Consider the following 17,197-nt stretch of genomic DNA (forward strand, 5'->3'; position numbering starts at 1 on the left):
AAAAAAAAAAAAAGGAAATATTTAACTCTCCCAGTTGCATCTCCAGAATCATGGGTTGATTTGATTTCTATCCTCTGCAAAGAGCATACAATTAGAGGAATTTTACATGCTTGGCATGCCTGATAAATAATTACAGAAGTATTTTTGCGCATGAGACTTATCAGCAGGAAAATTACTCCTGTGAATTATCAAGTAGTTTCTTTTTCTTTGCATTTAATCAGATCAGAAATGCAAATATGATGCAGGAAATGCAAAAGAAATGACGCTCTGATGCCTGCTTTTTGAAAGCCTCATAAAACATCCCATTCCATAATAGATTTTATCATACATGTGAAGGATGCTCACGGGTGATGCAGGATGTCTAAATGTCCCTTAATGAGAAATAGCCTTACAAGGCATCACATAGTGTACCCAGTACTGCTATTTTTATGTCACTCTTCATCTTGAAAAATTCCACGGCACTTGTAAGACTAACACAAAGAGATAGTTAGGCCCTGATGTGGAAAATATGCATGCTAAAGTTGGAACAGAAATATGATTTTGATGAGGGATTTGAGGATGTGAGCTCAACAATACTGCCCAATATGAATTGCACAGCATTATTCAGACTGAAATGTAGATGAGATTTGGTCAGTATCATGGGAACTCTTTTTCCTGTGAGATGATGAGGTTTTCTCATCATATGCAAATGGTCTGCATCTGTCTTTCCCCATCTGCTCTTCATCTCAGTGACTTCTAGCACTGGTCTGATACTGAGACAAGAGAATGTCACCTACTTTCTCTTCTGCAATGTCTGGAAGATTCCCAGGCTATTCAGTGACAACTCTACCGAGCTCACAGAATTTGACAAGGACCACTGGCCAGGACACTGTGGCTGGAGACAACAAAACACAGCCATCAAATGCAATTGCACTCTCTGTTAAGCAGCAGGTGTTCTTAACTGTTTGAGTAGGTCTTGCAACTGACAGTCTTGCTGTGGAACTATTAGACTGACACAGTTTCCAGTCTTTTTGACTGTTAGGGCATCCTCTTTAACAGGAACCTTTTTCTCCTCTCTACTTGACTCAGATCGTTTACAGTCTGGAATGCAAACAGATTCTTCACTGTGAAGATATAAAAAAGAAGTTTTTCAGGTGTATATATATGGCCAGCCAAAGCAGAGCTGAATACAGCACAACAAAATACAGTTGTTTGACATTTACAGGTACTTTTCTGCTCTTCAGAAATCCATTATATAGTGATTGCAGATAGCTTTTAAATAAAGAGTAACTATTACTGAAGGCAATGCAATGTAAGGAAAAAAATCCAGACAACACATGGACAAGGAAAAAATTCCAGCTGACAAAAAAATATGTTGTGTACTACATTTAGCAATTAATGTCTCTAATGTTATTTAAACTGCAGGAGCCCCCAGGTGTGTGCTGTGTGGTGTTAGAGTTGATGGCCTTACGTATATGTGTGAATACTGTACCCAAGGGGAACTTAACACTGTGAAGTGTTTCACTGAACACCCTCCTGAAATGATAAAATTCACCTGTGAATCATGCCTGGGAAGAGTAAAGGTGGAATTTGGTCATAATGTGCTTTACTGTTACATTTACAAATATCTTACAGGGCTCAATAAGGAATGAGTAGTTCTTTTAATAAATGGTAAAATGGTACTATCATGTGGTAAAATGTAACAGATACGATGCTTATTAAGAGTATTGTTTAATTAAAGATTTATAACTATCTGTGATATATGCAGCATAATAATTTCTGAATAGAGATGTCTGGAGAAATTAATTTTCTGTGCAACAGGAGAGTTCAACTTTTTGGAAATCATTCTGGACTCAAAATGAGATGAATAGCTGACATTTACAGGTACTTCACAGAACTAAATAGTTAGAAATATTTCAATACAGAACCATCAAAATGGCCATATTGAACGTGGTATTCCTAGCAACATTGAAAAAATGTAGTATTTGCTGTTCATTAAATTTTAACATTGGTGTTTAATGTCATGCAATATACAATGGTCAAAAAAATGAAAGTAAGTATGTAAGTTAAATTAAATGGAGCAAGTTATGAAGATTTTCTAAACTTTATTTTAAATGAGTTTGAAACCTTTCTTTAAAACCACCATAAAACACTTTCACACAAGATATTTTGATTGAGAAGAACCAACATTTTCATATCGAAAATGTTTTCATCAATCAGTTGTTCTCTGCCCTTTTTAAAAGTTCTTTTGATTAGACTTAATGGAATCCCTAATGTGCAGCAGGACTACCCTTACTCCAAGTTTGAAAACTGATTCTCTTCAACTGCCTGACTGGCTAAATGAGTCAGGTGTGAGATTTCTCCTCCCCAAAGCACCGTATTACAACAACATCACACAGGACATGTGGTTGAGATCACTTGAATGAACATGGTGCAGGGCTTTTTTGGAGGTCAGATGGAACACAGAAATCAGCAGCGGCAACATGTTTTCTTTTTTCTTTTCTTTTCTAAACATACTTTATTGGAAACACAGAAATTACAGACAGAGCACGTGGCCTGGCATTGTCCAGGGCTGCTCCTGCTGTTCACAGACATATCACACTGCCCTAAGGCCACTTGCTGTTTGCTTACCTGGTCATTGTAGCTCTCCCACCATTCCCCATACTCCCTTTTGGGGTGAAACACTCTATTTCCGACTTGTGCGGGGGAGCCAGTCTCCTGCCTTTGTACCTAATAAATCACGACAACAACAGGAGCAAACAGAGAGAAGTGATTGTGTGCTCAGCTTTCTGTGACAGCTGCTGTGCAAAGGGCCATGCACATGAATGTTACTGTGGCAGTGGTGGGGAATAGTGTAAAGCAGCCGTGGGAGTGGTGAAATAGCTGCATAAAACCCCAGACTGGTGTTAAAGCAAACAGGGTAATGCAGGACAGGTGCTCACCATTTTCTTTAAATATAGATGTATAGGAAGAGCCAAAAAAAATCTACAGAATAAATAACATGCTAACATTTTATCTCTAATATTTTTTGAAGTTAGACCAAAATGTATGGGCTAAATGGTTTAAGGGAAACAACACTTAAATTAAGGATCAATGAGAAATCAGCTGGTGGCCACATTCTCAATCCTAACTTAATACTTTTCCCTGATCCTACATTTTTGGAACACTTGATTTGTTCCACTTTTCAAATCAAGCACCAGTGCAGTTCATTGCTTAGGTAAAATTTGGGTGGGCTCACAGTTCTTGTTATAAATAGGCTTTCCTCTCTCCATTAGCAATAAACAAAAGTTAGATGACTTGCTGAGATGTAGCCATAAAATCAAGAGAAATCAATCCCAATCCAAGAGCCCAGTGCAGCACTATGCATTTTTAAATACCATAGCTCGCACTTGAATGAAAAATTCACTTGGATAAAGAGTTTAGTACTTGAGGATCTAATTAATCCCTGGATAGGATACCAGGATAAGACCTGGTCATTGTTACATAGGGATATGAGCCTTGAAGTGGTCTTATACAGACTCTTTTCCCAGTAGTGAACTTCATCCTAATAGTACAAATTCTTGTGCTAAGTGTTGAAATACCTATTTAAATGCTTTAAGAAAATCTGGGCAAAATACCTGCAGATGTCTTCTCAAAGAGTTTGTGATATCCCATTCCCAAATTCTGTAGGGAAGCTTGTGCATTTAACACTGCTAAAATTACAGAATAAATTACTTATTTGTTGCTCATTCATTAAGCTGATCTAGATAGCAAAAGTACCTTGAAGAGAACTATCCTGTAGAAGAGAAATAACCTGAGTGCACAGAAAGTGAGACTTAACATTGGGTGGAGTTGTAGCAGACCCTCAGATGCAGGGTATATTGCACAAATAACTGATGAAGAAGCTTAGTGAACCAGAGACAGTAAAATAGATGTGTTCAGTGCAAAGTCCTTTCATTTACTAATTATAACCTTACTGAGAGGAAGAACAGGAATTTTGCAGCCTGGCTACCAAGGTTTTAAGGCAATCCAGAGTGTGGTATATGTAGTGCTCCCGGATAGGCATGAAATTCGCACAGGACACATATGTATTAAATGGAAGTCGATTCCTAGAGCAGAAGAAAGAGTGGATGGGTTGAAAAATACAAAGGAACTCAAAATGGATCATACAAATTAAATTGGGGTAGCCAGAGAGAAAGAGCAAAGAGAAAAGAGTGCATAGAAACTTCACAGGAAAAAAAAAATAAAGTTGGTGTGAAGGTGTTAGACATCAAAGAAAGTAGAGTTTCAGAAGAGCAGGAAGGGAACACAGTACTGTTTAGACCAAATAACCAAAAGAAATGTTTTGCCTAGCAAAGCAGAAGGAGAAAAAGTCAGTAGTAGGAGAAAGAATTTGAAGACTATAAATGCTCACAATAAACTGAATTCTCAAATGCAACGAACAAAAAGAAACAAGAGGTGAGTGTCCTTGGTAACTCCATCCTGAAGAACCCCTGGTTAGGATGGATGTGACACAGATAAAGAAACTTCCCAAATTGTCCATTTCACCTTAGAATAAATTTCACTGCCTTGATAGTCTGCAGAAAGATTACTATGAATCTGTCAAGTTTTTCCATCCACTCAAGAGCAAATTACACCATCATAAATAGTATGTTGTCACATAATACCTCAAAGTCTTGAACCACAGTAACTGCTACACTGCCATTCATATGGTGCTAAATATCCACATAATTATGAAAACAGTGACATTGTGAATAGTTTTGGCCAAAGACATTCTTCAATCCTGGAAAAATAGCCTACAGTTAGAATGTGGGTGGTTGTGCACAGATTCTGTGAAAATGTCCATGCTACACAAGCTGAGAATCTTCACAAAACACAAGAGCTTGCAAGAGCAAAACATAGTTGTTTCAGACAGTCTGTCCTCTGAAAAAAAAAAATAAATCCTAGCAATTAGAGATTGGTTTTTACACTTAGACATAAGATTTTTTTCTCCTTTTTTTTAGTAAAATCTTTAACTAACTAAAGGTATGTCAAGGTATCTTTGGGTTTTTTAAATGCAATGCAAAGCAAAGGCAATTTGTTATGTTGGCTATGGAGAGCTGCCATCAATCCCTATTTCAAATGCAATCTCATACTGCCATGCAGGAATATTATTAATTATTGAGCATGAAATGTGTGCTTGGCACTGTTAACCCCAGAGGAACAGTGTAGCTCTAATCAACACGGGCAAAATGTCCTGATGAAACTGTACCTTGCAAGGATGGAAAAAGTTATCTTTCTACAAAAACACTTAAGAGGAGAGAGGTTGTACAGCCCTATCTCATTACAGGACAATGGCTAATCATGTATTGGGTGTTTAAGTTAGCAATGAAGTGACTAGTTCCCATGATCCCTGTTAATTAATGGGATTCCAGGTTTTGGTCTGAGATACTGAAAATGGAATAAAGTGTCTTTCCGAATCAAGATTTTTCCCTGAAAGTTAACAATAATTGAAGCAGGTAATATCTATAATTTCAACCCAAAACTTTCTTGTTTTGGCTATTTTGGAATAGCCAAACTTGAACAAGACTTTTTTGAGTCCCTGAAAGGTTAAATTAATGAAAGAGAAGAAAGGAGATTCAGAAAGATTTACAGTGTATTGATGAAATACTGCCTTTTGTTTTCCATCATTTTTCACAGAGTCTTTTCTACATGCTTTTGCCTGGAACTTGGACAGATTTTTTTTTAATGTTACAGAGCCATCCGCCTTTCCAGACCCAGTTATATATTTTAATTGTCAAATCTTACACACAAGAATTATTTTTTCACCTGCAAGATTCCTTGTTCTTCATATTAAGAAACGATGAAGAACTTATATTTCGTAGCAGCTTTAGGTTAAGTAAGACAATATATGTATAAAGACTTCTGCATAAATGCTAAAAAATGAAATATGAAAAATATTTAGTGTTGTTACTGTAGTGGCTGCTTTGAACTACAAACATACTGTGCTCTTGAAAACCAATTATGTGAGATTGGTCATGCTATCTTGACATTGCTTCACATTGCCCTGGATATTTTTAAAAGGGTCTCAGTTTATTGCATGACATTTTCCCATTTGAATAATGACTAAAATACATTGTATATGATTAAGAATGCCATTTTTTTCCTTTTTTTAAAAAAAACAGCATATTGCTTGCAAGAAGTTTAGCAAGCAAAATTGCTTTAGACCCAAACTCACAATTTATTTTTTTCAAGTGCAGCATAACATTTTAATTTTTTTAAAAAAGCTTATTCTAATTAAGGAATCATATGTAATTGCAGCTGGTGAGTTAAAATTACATTTTTGACAGAATGATATACAAATCATTATATTGGTTCAAGGGGAGATTAGACTGATAGCAAAATATTACCAGTGTGTCTATTGGCTTTGTTCCAGAAAGAATTTTTCTGGTATGTTGGACAAACCACTGTATAGGATTTTTGCACAGTAGAGTCTTATCTATACAAAAGTTCAGTAAAGAATGCTATAATCAAAACTACAGCAAATTAAAAGAGCCTTGTGTTTATATATTTTAACAGACATCTACCTTAAATTTCAATCAGTTATTAAAAAATATTTATAATCAAATGCAGCTCCCAGTCAGATGAAATCTCAGCTGTTTTACCAGTCCACATCAACATTCAGGATACAAGCGTAAATACCATTCCTTATAATTCATACTCGTGTTTCCATAGTGGCAGACTGGCTCATGTCTTGGTGGACCTTGGAAGGAGAGTGAATGTCCTAGTCTTCTGTTTATCAAACTAATTACAGTGCATCAAATTAATTAAAGTTCTAGTTCATTTCAAAGTTGTCTCACCAAAGAACCAGAAGTTCCTTTCATAGACAAACCTGGTAGACAGGATCTACATCACGCATGCTAATAGGCTGAGACCATCTGCATGGCTTGAATACACGTGCTTAGTTACTGCGGCCAAACATTTATATCAGTTTATATCAATTTATATCAGTTTATATCAATCAATCAATATTTGAATTAAATTTAAGTTGAGGGGAAAATTCAAAACAACAACACTAGTACTGCACACAAATTAAAAAACTATTGTTATCTGAGCATTAGAGAATATAAATTCACTATACAGATGGAATGTTTTAGCAACAATTTATCAAAATCTTTCAGTAATACCTTTCATTGAGTTTCGTAAAATATCCTTTAATAATTTTACAGTATTTGAAGTTTAATTAATCACAGTATCAAGTTTGTCCAAAAAGATACCAAAACTAAATTATTTAGGGAAAACTGAAGGACTTAAACCAGTCAGTAACCTCTCAATCTAAATTTTTGTAATTTATTGGATTAAATTAATGAGTTTCAAATGATCCTTTAGGGAACTGATTCATTAATAAATGAAGATTAATCCATCAAAAGAACAATACTTTCTCTGAAGAGTCAATTTTTTTTATCCTACATGCATCAAAATCATTTTCTAGCAAGGCTACGAAGAAAACAAATAATATCTTGTTGCATCTCTATGCCTAGATTTTCTTTTTTTAAATAACATCAATATTCATTTAGCCTAACTTACACCTCCTGTAAATTGTTATCTGGTCTAATGACATTGTCATGTAAGAAGCTTATCCCTCACTTTTTTTTACCATCATCTCATAATACAGAACCATCTAAGCATTTTTGTGCAATTTGTAGTCAATGGTCCCATTAAACAGCACCTTCAGAAATTAACTTCATTTTTGGTACATGATGATTTTTAAGTGACATCTTTTCCCTCACAGTAATATGTGGTCCTGTTATGGACAGCTCTTAAACTTTTCAGCTTCCACAGGGATTTATTGTGTTGAGATGAGCAATGGCTAAAAGCTGGTCACTGCTACAATTCAAAGATGGTGCCAGTCATTTCTAGAATGTAACTTCTGAAATATTAGTTGTTTCAATTCACATTCTTTGATAATCTTCCAATTAGTTCTCCATACACACTAGAGGGGATTAAAAACACTAAAAATCACCACTAAATGATAAAACATAAAGCTTCAGGATTTTAAATAATGTTCCCACTTTATTTTTTCCCCAGTGAGATAAAAATGGAATTGCAAAGATCTTTTAGTGCAAATCTATTATGATAGCCTGATGGATGGGGTACTTGTGGGATATAAGCGAGGCAGGCTGGAATCTCTCCCCTGCCATTGACTGATATTAAAAATCATTTTACTTTTCATGAGGATAGAAAATAACTCTTTTTTTTTTTCCAGTCAGTGTTTATTTTATTCAAGACATAATGGCTCCACCAGGTTCCAGTCGGAACCATGCTGGCATAGCTGACAAGCTGCTGATATAACTCCATACAAGAGGTTATACACCAGTCTTGAGCTCAGTATTGTGGGATTACAGCCTCTTCTATATTCAGTTTCATGTTTATGTGAGTATATCAGTTTAACTACCTGCAGAAACTGCAGAACCAATGATTTTTATGAAATCTGTCACTGTTACTCTACTGTTTAGGAGAGCTGTGTTTTCCTTTGTTTTGCCAGACAGTAGACCTGATGTTGCCTGATGGAGTGTTAGTCTTAGTGTACCATATGACTAGATCACCACGAATATCTCAGCCCTTGGTTATGAAAATTGTGAGTATGAACCCATAACCCATGCCCTGGAAAAATCTGGTAAGTAAAAATTTTTACATATTAATTTGGAAGTGAAGTGTTCTTTGATCATCATTCAAAATGTGTCAGAGAAATTGTTCAAGCTGCATATAAATGAAGACAAAATTGGCACTTGTACTGTAAGAAATGTGTCCCAATAGAATATGCTGTGGTAGAAACTCATGATTGGTATCTTTCTCAATGGGAGTACACAAGAAGAATGCAAACCAGCTTCAGCTTTCCACAAAACGCCCCCAGTTTTCCTTCCATCTTCTTTACAGGACTAAAAGCTGCAAGTGGAATGACAGCCCTGTTTCATCTCTCAGGCAACTTATCTTGCTGAGGCATAGGGAATTTGAATCCCTCTCATTTACATTTGAAATCCTCAAGTGATAATGCACACACATATTCTAAAAATATTTGATCACAGCGTCATTGCCATGATTTCAAATCTATCTGCTTTTTCATGGATGTGGCTTTCCACCAGTGAAAATTTGATATCTGGGCAATGGGAATTGCATGGGCTGCATCTTGGGGAACTTTGGCATATTGTGTGTAACTGGCAAAAGTTTATTCTGATGGGGAATCCCATATGTTTGGAAACCTAATGTCTTCCCAAAATGTTCTTAATTATGCAACACAGGAGTAGTGAAACCTTGAAGAATTTTTTGCATCTAAGATTGTTCAAGTTTTAACCTGAAATTTTTTATTCACTCATTTTTTTCAGGACTTTATATGTATTTCAATCATGTTCATCATTAGAAGTGATGTTTTAAAAATTTCCTGAGAGAAAAGAGTGGACTTTTTGAGAAATTTCAATTCAGACTTCTGAAAAAGCTCATTTCAAGACTTCAGTGCTGAAATATGGCATGCTGATGCATGATATAATACTTAGACTGGAATATTTTTAAACAACTAATGGCAGCTTCTAGGCTGATCCAAGAATATTTTCTTATTTTCTGGACCAAAATAGCTCTTGTTTAAAATAGCTCTTGTTTAAATTGTAACAAAACAGATATAACCAGTCATAAGAGGGAAGAAAAGAGAGGACAGATAAGGGGGGGAACCAGCTGTTCCTTGCAGGAACAGAGATGCAGTGTGATGGTAGACACCTGTTTCCAAAATACTTTATTATAATGCAGTTTAAGACTGTCTGGTGTTTAAATATACACTAATTATAGACACTGGTGGTCCAGGGCTGAATCCAATCCAGTAGGAAAAAATCTACTTCGCTTATCATGTTTTCCCTGGACACCTGACTGATTTGTCTGATGTAACAGTGCAGTGCTTTAGAGGGAGAAACCTGATTCTTAGGTGGATATGTGAGCATCTTTATCTAAGTTGAGTAAGATAAAACAAAATAATGATGATTTATGTAATAAAAAAATCTGTGCTTCACCTAAAGGTGAGTGCTGGCTCACTATAACAAGGCATCCCAGCCCTGGATGAAAGCTGCCAATCCTCTCACTTCTGCAGATGTGTACAGAGCCATGCTTAGTTCTGCAATCACACAGTGCTAGACAAACTTCTTAAGAGGACAAGATAATACATTAAAAAATAGATTAATTCATTTTGTTTGACGGCCACATCTTATGCTTGGTTATTTAGGAAATACTGCATCACATAGTAAATCAAGGTGAAATAAAGTATCACTGCCACACAGGGCTATTAAGCTTTAACCCCAATGAGATTTGTGAGAGAAGTGTCTGTGATAAGGTGCAGAAATTTATGTGCATATTTTTTTCTGTTGTCTAGGATTGTGCTGTTCAAAGCTGTATGTAGGAATTATGTGCAATACCACAAACATTCAATGTATCTTGAATATACCTAACATTATCTAACTTTGCTGGCAACACTTTCCTTTTGCATGATTGTAGCTACCTGCCTGGGTTACAGATTGAAAGTGCTGCTCTGCTTTTGGCTTAGTTTCTTTTGGTGATTCTAACTCATTTAGAAGATGGTAATCTGTCTTGTTTTGATTTAAAAGAGTACTTTTGGGTTGTACAGGGCATCCACCAGCTTCTGTCTTTTGAGAATATGGTAGAAGAAACCTAATTGCATCCTGCATTGTCACAGGGAGAATGACCAACTGGCAATTAAAAAAAAAACTTTAGCTACCTCATTCCTTTCTTCTGCCTTTCATTGTCACTGCAAATGTAATAAAGGGGGATGCATACAAACTAAGTGCCTAATCTCCAAGCAGAGAGCCTTACACTGGGATTACAATGGTGTTATCTGATCTCACTCTTATTTCAGAGAGTGAAAATAAGAGTTCTCACTTGTATTTCTCCCTTACTACCAGAACAGCTCTGTGTCACAGCTTGATCTGTAGAAGGTTCCTCTTGGTTTTTCCATAATATATTACAAGCTGAAACAGTGCAGAATTTGCTGCTAAGGCAACCAAGAAATCTTGAGGGTGGTTTGGGGACCTCCAAAAGAAGCAGTTGAGGGCAAGAATTACTGGGCCACCTAAAGCCAACAGTGGGAGAACTGGAGGGAAGGAGCATGATCTGCACTGTGAAGATTTGAAAGAAATCTAGGGGGCAGAGAGAAAAATATTGGTAGGACTTTAAAGATTTGAATAGCACATATGTGAGAGACAGTATTTAGGGCTGTTTTTAATGCTTTGCTGGTCACTCAAAAAACGAACCTCTAAAGGAAAGAAATCTTACTTTTCTGCAGATAGTTTTAGGTAGTTGAGTGTGTTTAAAGGGTTAGTACTTCTAAGCCTGGAAAATGGAGCACGTGTGGTTTGGACCATTTAAAGTCACATTCCAGAAGACATAAACAACTACAGTAGTTAAATTAATGTAAATCCAGGGAAAAATACTAGAAAGTTAAGAGAAACTTTTGAAATTCCCCCAGTCAAGGTAGCATGAATGAGACTTTCTGGCGTGCAGTCCTGACTAGAAATGCCACAGCAGCATCTCCTGTAGGAGAAATATGTAGTCCTTATTTTACCTGGGATGAAGTTATTTGAGAATTAGGAGAGAATAAATTAGGCCTGTATTTTGGACTCTTGCAAAAGGGCTGTGTAGCGTATGTGATAATAATTCCTAAAACATCAGGGTAAGATTTACTAAATTTATTTATGGCCTTTCAAGTCCCCATGAAATTAACTGGTAACTTAATTGAAATCAGAATGTCTAAATGCTTCTCCACACAGGTTATATGGCTTTGACTCCAGTTATGTAGTGTTTATTATGCTCCTTCGTGGAGTTGCTTCTGATAATGTCAGGTTTGTGTACTTTTAAATGACTGCAGAATATCTTTTGGTGAGTACTGCTGAATCACAATAGCCTATATGAAATAGTTTTCATTTCAGTGGATAATGAATAGTTTTACTCTGTCCTTCTACATATTTCAGTATGTGAAGGTTCATTCCAACACATTACAGCAGCTCGCTTGAGTTTTCTTAATTGAAGAACACCCCATGCAAAAAGTCATTTAGAACTCTAACAGATGCATTGCTTTATTTAGGCAAAAGCAGTCTTGTTATCTGTCATTTTGCAGTTGATGTGAAAGCGCTGAATGTCGCTTTGGCATTATCTGTTTGACAATGATTTGATGCAATACTACAATGTGCTATAAATTAGTGTCAAGAAGCAAAATGCTAATGATAGGGGCCCCTTTATGCACTGGTGACTTAAATAGCATGTTTCTTTAAAATTCAACAGTGACTCACTCTCTTTTAAATAAAACCCCTCTGAGCTATTTAAATAATGCCATGTAGCTCTAGTGCATATTTCCTTTGATTCTGAATACTTCAGTGTGTTTACTTGAGTAACTATTCAAAACAAGCTTTTGAGCATTGTACTGAATAACACCTTGAAACATATTGCTTTTTGAGCAGGATTTTTTTAAGGAAATATTTGAATATTAAGTAAAATGGTGGAATTCTGTTTGCTTATTCTCTACACTTTACAGAATTGAAGCTGACAGTGGTTTTCTGTTCTTGGAGATGGTATCAGATCTAGGTGAAGTCCTGAGCAGCATTTTAAATTTATTCAGTATCTTTTAGGATTCTCCTTCATGTGATCAAATTAGCATTGATTAGAGATAATTTCCCAGGATGGATGGAATCAGTTTGCTCTTCAGTTCCTAGACCCTTCAGCAACACACTGACTGAGCACTTACTGGCATCATCACAGTTTAATCAGCTGAGGATTCAGACACATATATTAGAAGGATCTTCTTTGTTGCAGTTTTACCTGTTGATGAACAGTGCTGGGAATATTTCTTCTCCAAGTTTCAAATGAAATGTTTTAGTTCTTCATAGCTAGGTAAATACATCAATATATCAGACATGCACTACCATTTTCATTCCTGCACACACATACTGGGCACTCTCAATGCTCTTTCGGATTGAAGACATTCCCAAAACTGTGCTATTGGAAAAGAAGTCTGTTGATGATGATCTATTACATTCAGCTGATACCTCTCTACTGCAGGAATTATCTACGTATTGAGGGATGTAAAGAAAAGGAAACAGTCCTCAAAAAGAAGAAAATACATCATGTCTTTTAGAATATTTAATAACAGAGTGTGCTCCTTACTTTTCAGAACAAAACAAAGATTTTACATCAGTACCTTTCCAAATTGGGCCTGAACAGATGACAAACAAATCCTTCCCAAGCCTAAGATCTTCCCGTCATCTATATCTTCATCTTTTTGAGTAAAAAAGTTGTAAGACAGCAAATGAGTTTTGCAGCAAGATGAGGGAAAATAATAATGATCTCAGAGAGAAAGAATGCCTTCTATTGAGGACATATTATGAAAAATGCCTCTTTTAGCTTGTCCAGAAGTTGTTGCAGGGTTTCTAATTCAAACACCTCAGGTCATTCATACATACAGACAGAGGCTGCAGAAAAGGATATTTCAGGTAACCATCACTTAAGCTGATAAAGACTTTATCATTTTTATATATCATTCTACTCTGCACCTGAAAAGGAACTGGAAAGAAACCCATCATTAACTGATCATCGATATAAAATACCTTTTAATAGACTGGCCATTTTTGTGCCAATTGAGAGTCTCTGAAGGAGAAGCATTACTAATAATCTGACAGAAAAAAAAAATCATCACTTTGGCATAATATGTCCTGCAGGTATTATTAGGGTCCTCCCTCAAGTCAAAATTGTGGTTCATACAAAAATGGATGTACAAATTGTCCTTGTTCCATCACAACTCCAGTTGTGAACAGTGGCATGTCTAGAAATATTTGTATTGTAAATCCTAAAATCCATATGTGTTTCAATGAGGAGGAAAAATCTATCTACTTGTCACTTCCAGGTTAGACATAGATAGCTGCAGAATAGCAAAATTGTTTCTTTGCATTTTCATATAGACAGAATTTTTTTGTTTACTCCAGCGGTTAAATAACCCAAATTATCCCCATAGAACCCATATCAAAAGTGAAAGGCATCAAAAAATGAAAACAAACCACTGTTCAGAGTGCATCTCATCATCTTCACACACTCTGTCTGTGAAGCAGGCTATTGCTTTGACTACAGAGCTCTCCTTTCTCTTTAGTGTTCACTTGCAGTAATTTTTATAACTGAACATACAACTTGTCTTCATGATCACTGAATTCAAATAATGCCTTAGGAAGAAACAAAGAAATATCTCACAAGGCAGTATCTGTTCAATGACGGGAAGGGAGACAAAGCCTGTGAGCAGCTGAATTTGTTAGAGTTAGGAGGATACGTACGGGAAAATGTATCAAGAAAGGTAAGGAATAGAAGATAGGTGAAGACAAAAAGAAAGAAATCAGGAAGAGAAAATACAGGAAAGGAAAGTCAAGTGAATAGAAGATAAAAGGTATAACAGAAGAGTCACATGAAACAAAACTTCAGATGTCTGAGAGTGAATGTTCACGATGACACTTGTGCTTATTGCTCCACCTCAATTATGTAAGCACTAGCAGCAACCCTGTTGTCTTACTGCTGTGACTAGAGGCAAAATACAGGCACTGTGAAGTTCATTTAAGGAAAGAGATTGTAAACGAGTGCATTCAGGACAAGGAAATGAGTTATGTTTCTTGTTTTCTTTTTTTTTTCCTCCTAAGGTCATGTTCCTCTCCCTAGATTAGTGTACAGTTGTCACAGCTGGTACTTACAACTTTTTAATTGTTTGCCCATTGCTTTGTTCCCTGTGTTTGCACAGCACTTTGACTACATCAGGTCCAAAACTGTGGGAGAGAGGACTCAATCCTCTCCCAGTGCAGAGGTAAAGGAAATTAGTATTTTTCTCTTTTGTGTTTCCACCATTAGTAACTCTCAGAATATCGTAATTGCTTCCCCACACTCCCGAATTAAAAAACTTTACCTAAGAGTTTCACCGGAGGATCCCCTTCTTTTCCACAGGTTCACCAGGCTGCTTGAGCGGCTTGCAGCTGAAGATGACTTTCCATCCCCTACGTGCATGCGGACTACAGTGGATGTGGTGAACGCACTGCGTACGTTTCTTTCTGGCTTAGCAAGGATGATGTAGACCTTGGGCACAAACATACAGCCGAGGGCCACTGTGGCACTCAGACTCACTGAGAAGCACATGGTGATTATCTTGTAGTTGCTGCCAAAATATATTGGCACAAAAGCCAGCCAAATGATGCAGGTGGTATACATTGTGAAGGCAATATATTTTGCTTCATTGAAGTTAGCTGGGACGTTTCTTGTCTTAAACGCATAAAAGGTGCAGCTCAAAATTAATAATCCATTATATCCAAGGGGAGTTACAACACCCAAGTTGGTGGTGTTACAAATCAGGTAGACCTCTCGGATGCTTGGGTAATCATGCATTATATCTGGTGGTTCCATTATAAAGAGGGCAACAATGATGCCTAATTGTATACATATCAAGATAAATGCAATAACCAGCTGGGCACAGGCACTCATGAACCTAGGTTTCTTTGTACAAATTTTCTTCTTGCTTCCAGCCAGGATTCTTGCAATGCGATTGGTTTTTGTCACCAGAGCAGAATAACTCATAGCTGGTGAGAGGCCAATGCCAATTCGCTGAAGGTAACAGTAAATCTGTTGAGGTTTTGCAATAAGACAAAAAGTACACAAGTAACCCAAGCAGATACCGGCTAGGATGATGTAGCAAAGTTCTCGGCTGGATGATTTGACCACTGGAGTATCACGGTACATTATGAATATAACTGTAACAAACAAGGTGGCCAGCAGACCCAAACATGCAAAAACAACTGCTGCAATTGGTTCTGGATCGCCCCATCTGAGATACTGGACTGGAATGAGGTCACAACCTACAGAAAAAGAAAAAGAAGAAGGTGAACTGAAGTATGTAGGAGTGAGATTCTTTAATGATAGTTACATGGTTTCCTGATATTTCTCTTCTTTTTGTCTTTCAGGAAGCTGCCATTATAATGAGTGTAGGTTCAGGTTATGTTAATATAATGGCTCAATAAGTACATTTCAGTGACAGCTTATTTCAGTAATACTCTTTATCTGGAATATAATGTAATGACCATGATTCTATGATTCTATGACCTGCACAGATTCCTGCCACTTAATAGCTCCTATAACTATAGCACACTTAATATAAAACTATCGTTGTCTCAAGCCTCACACTGGGCACCAAAAAGAACTGTGGTGGCTTGATCTTGCCAGGGTGCCATGTGCCCACTAAGCTGCTCTATCACTCCCATACTAGCAGGATAGGGTTAGCGGACAAAATAAAATGGAAAAACTCATGGGTGGAAATAAAGTTAGTTTAATAAAGCAGAAGCAAAGGCCACGTGTGGAATTAAAGGAAAACAAAAGATTTATACTCTACTTCCCATCAGCAGGTGATGTCCAGGCACTTCCTGAGAAGCAAGGCTTCAGTAAATGTAACATTTACTCCAGAAGAAAAACATCATTACAAAAAATGCACGTGCCCCTGCACGCACACATTTTTCTTAGGTTTTATTGCAGAGCAAACATCATACAGTATGGAATATCCCTTTGGTCAATTTGAGTCAGCTGTCCTGGCTATGTCCTCTTGCAAGATCTTGCCCATACCCACCATACTGGTGACACCTTAGAATTTTTAGGATTTTTAGCTTTTCATAGATTTTAATAAAGCTGGAGTTTTCTTTCACTTTAGACCGTTACTTTCTCACAGTTTGTATGTCTTATTCCTGATGTTTCAGTTTAACTATTTTTTACCTGTCTTCTCAAGGCAATAGATTTTTAGCAAGAACATTCTCTTGGGATGTACACCTGTACCAGAACAACAAGAGATATGGTAGGCAAAACAAGATAGAAGGCTCAAGGCCCTTGGAGGGACTCCAGTGGGGTGGTTCTGAGGGTGGTATCAGGGCAAAAAGAGTCTTGGGATTGGATGTGCCCACTGGATATGATAATTAGTAAAGATATAAAAGTGTAAGAATTCTGTATGTGGGTGCACAGCTTTGTACTCCATTGCCAGAAGGTCTTCATTAAAAGAGCTGCTCTCTATCTTATCTAGTATTGCCTGGAAAGTGTTTTCTTCTGATTTCTTAAGCAATGCAGGTGAGGGAGGAATGCTGAGGAGACAGCCTTGATAACACTGGTGTGTTATCAACACTTCTACTAATGTAAAGCACAGCACTGTGAGAGC

General features: G+C 36.8%; 1 protein-coding gene across 6 annotated transcripts in view; it reads right to left on the minus strand.

Moving 5' to 3' along the window:
* GRM5 (glutamate metabotropic receptor 5) overlaps nt 1–17,197 on the minus strand; it is a 244,947-nt gene that overhangs the window by 8,198 nt on the left and 219,552 nt on the right. For 4 of the 6 annotated variants that reach the window (XM_027895821.1, XM_027895823.1, XM_027895820.1 and 1 more), the window contains 3 exons: nt 14,921–15,860; nt 2,611–2,709; nt 942–1,103 (listed from right to left, as the gene is read on the minus strand). In XM_027895821.1, the coding sequence (XP_027751622.1) occupies nt 942–1,103; nt 2,611–2,709; nt 14,921–15,860 (1,201 nt within the window). The remainder of the gene's footprint in view (nt 1–941; nt 1,104–2,610; nt 2,710–14,920; nt 15,861–17,197) is intronic. The other 2 variants (XM_027895824.1, XM_027895825.1) reach the window with 2 other exon arrangements.

This window comes from Empidonax traillii, unplaced genomic scaffold (genome assembly GCF_003031625.1).
Source record: "Empidonax traillii isolate 1590-97213 ecotype Southwest subspecies unplaced genomic scaffold, ASM303162v1 scaffold471:size1368335, whole genome shotgun sequence".
NCBI classification, from domain to species: Eukaryota; Metazoa; Chordata; class Aves; order Passeriformes; family Tyrannidae; genus Empidonax; species Empidonax traillii.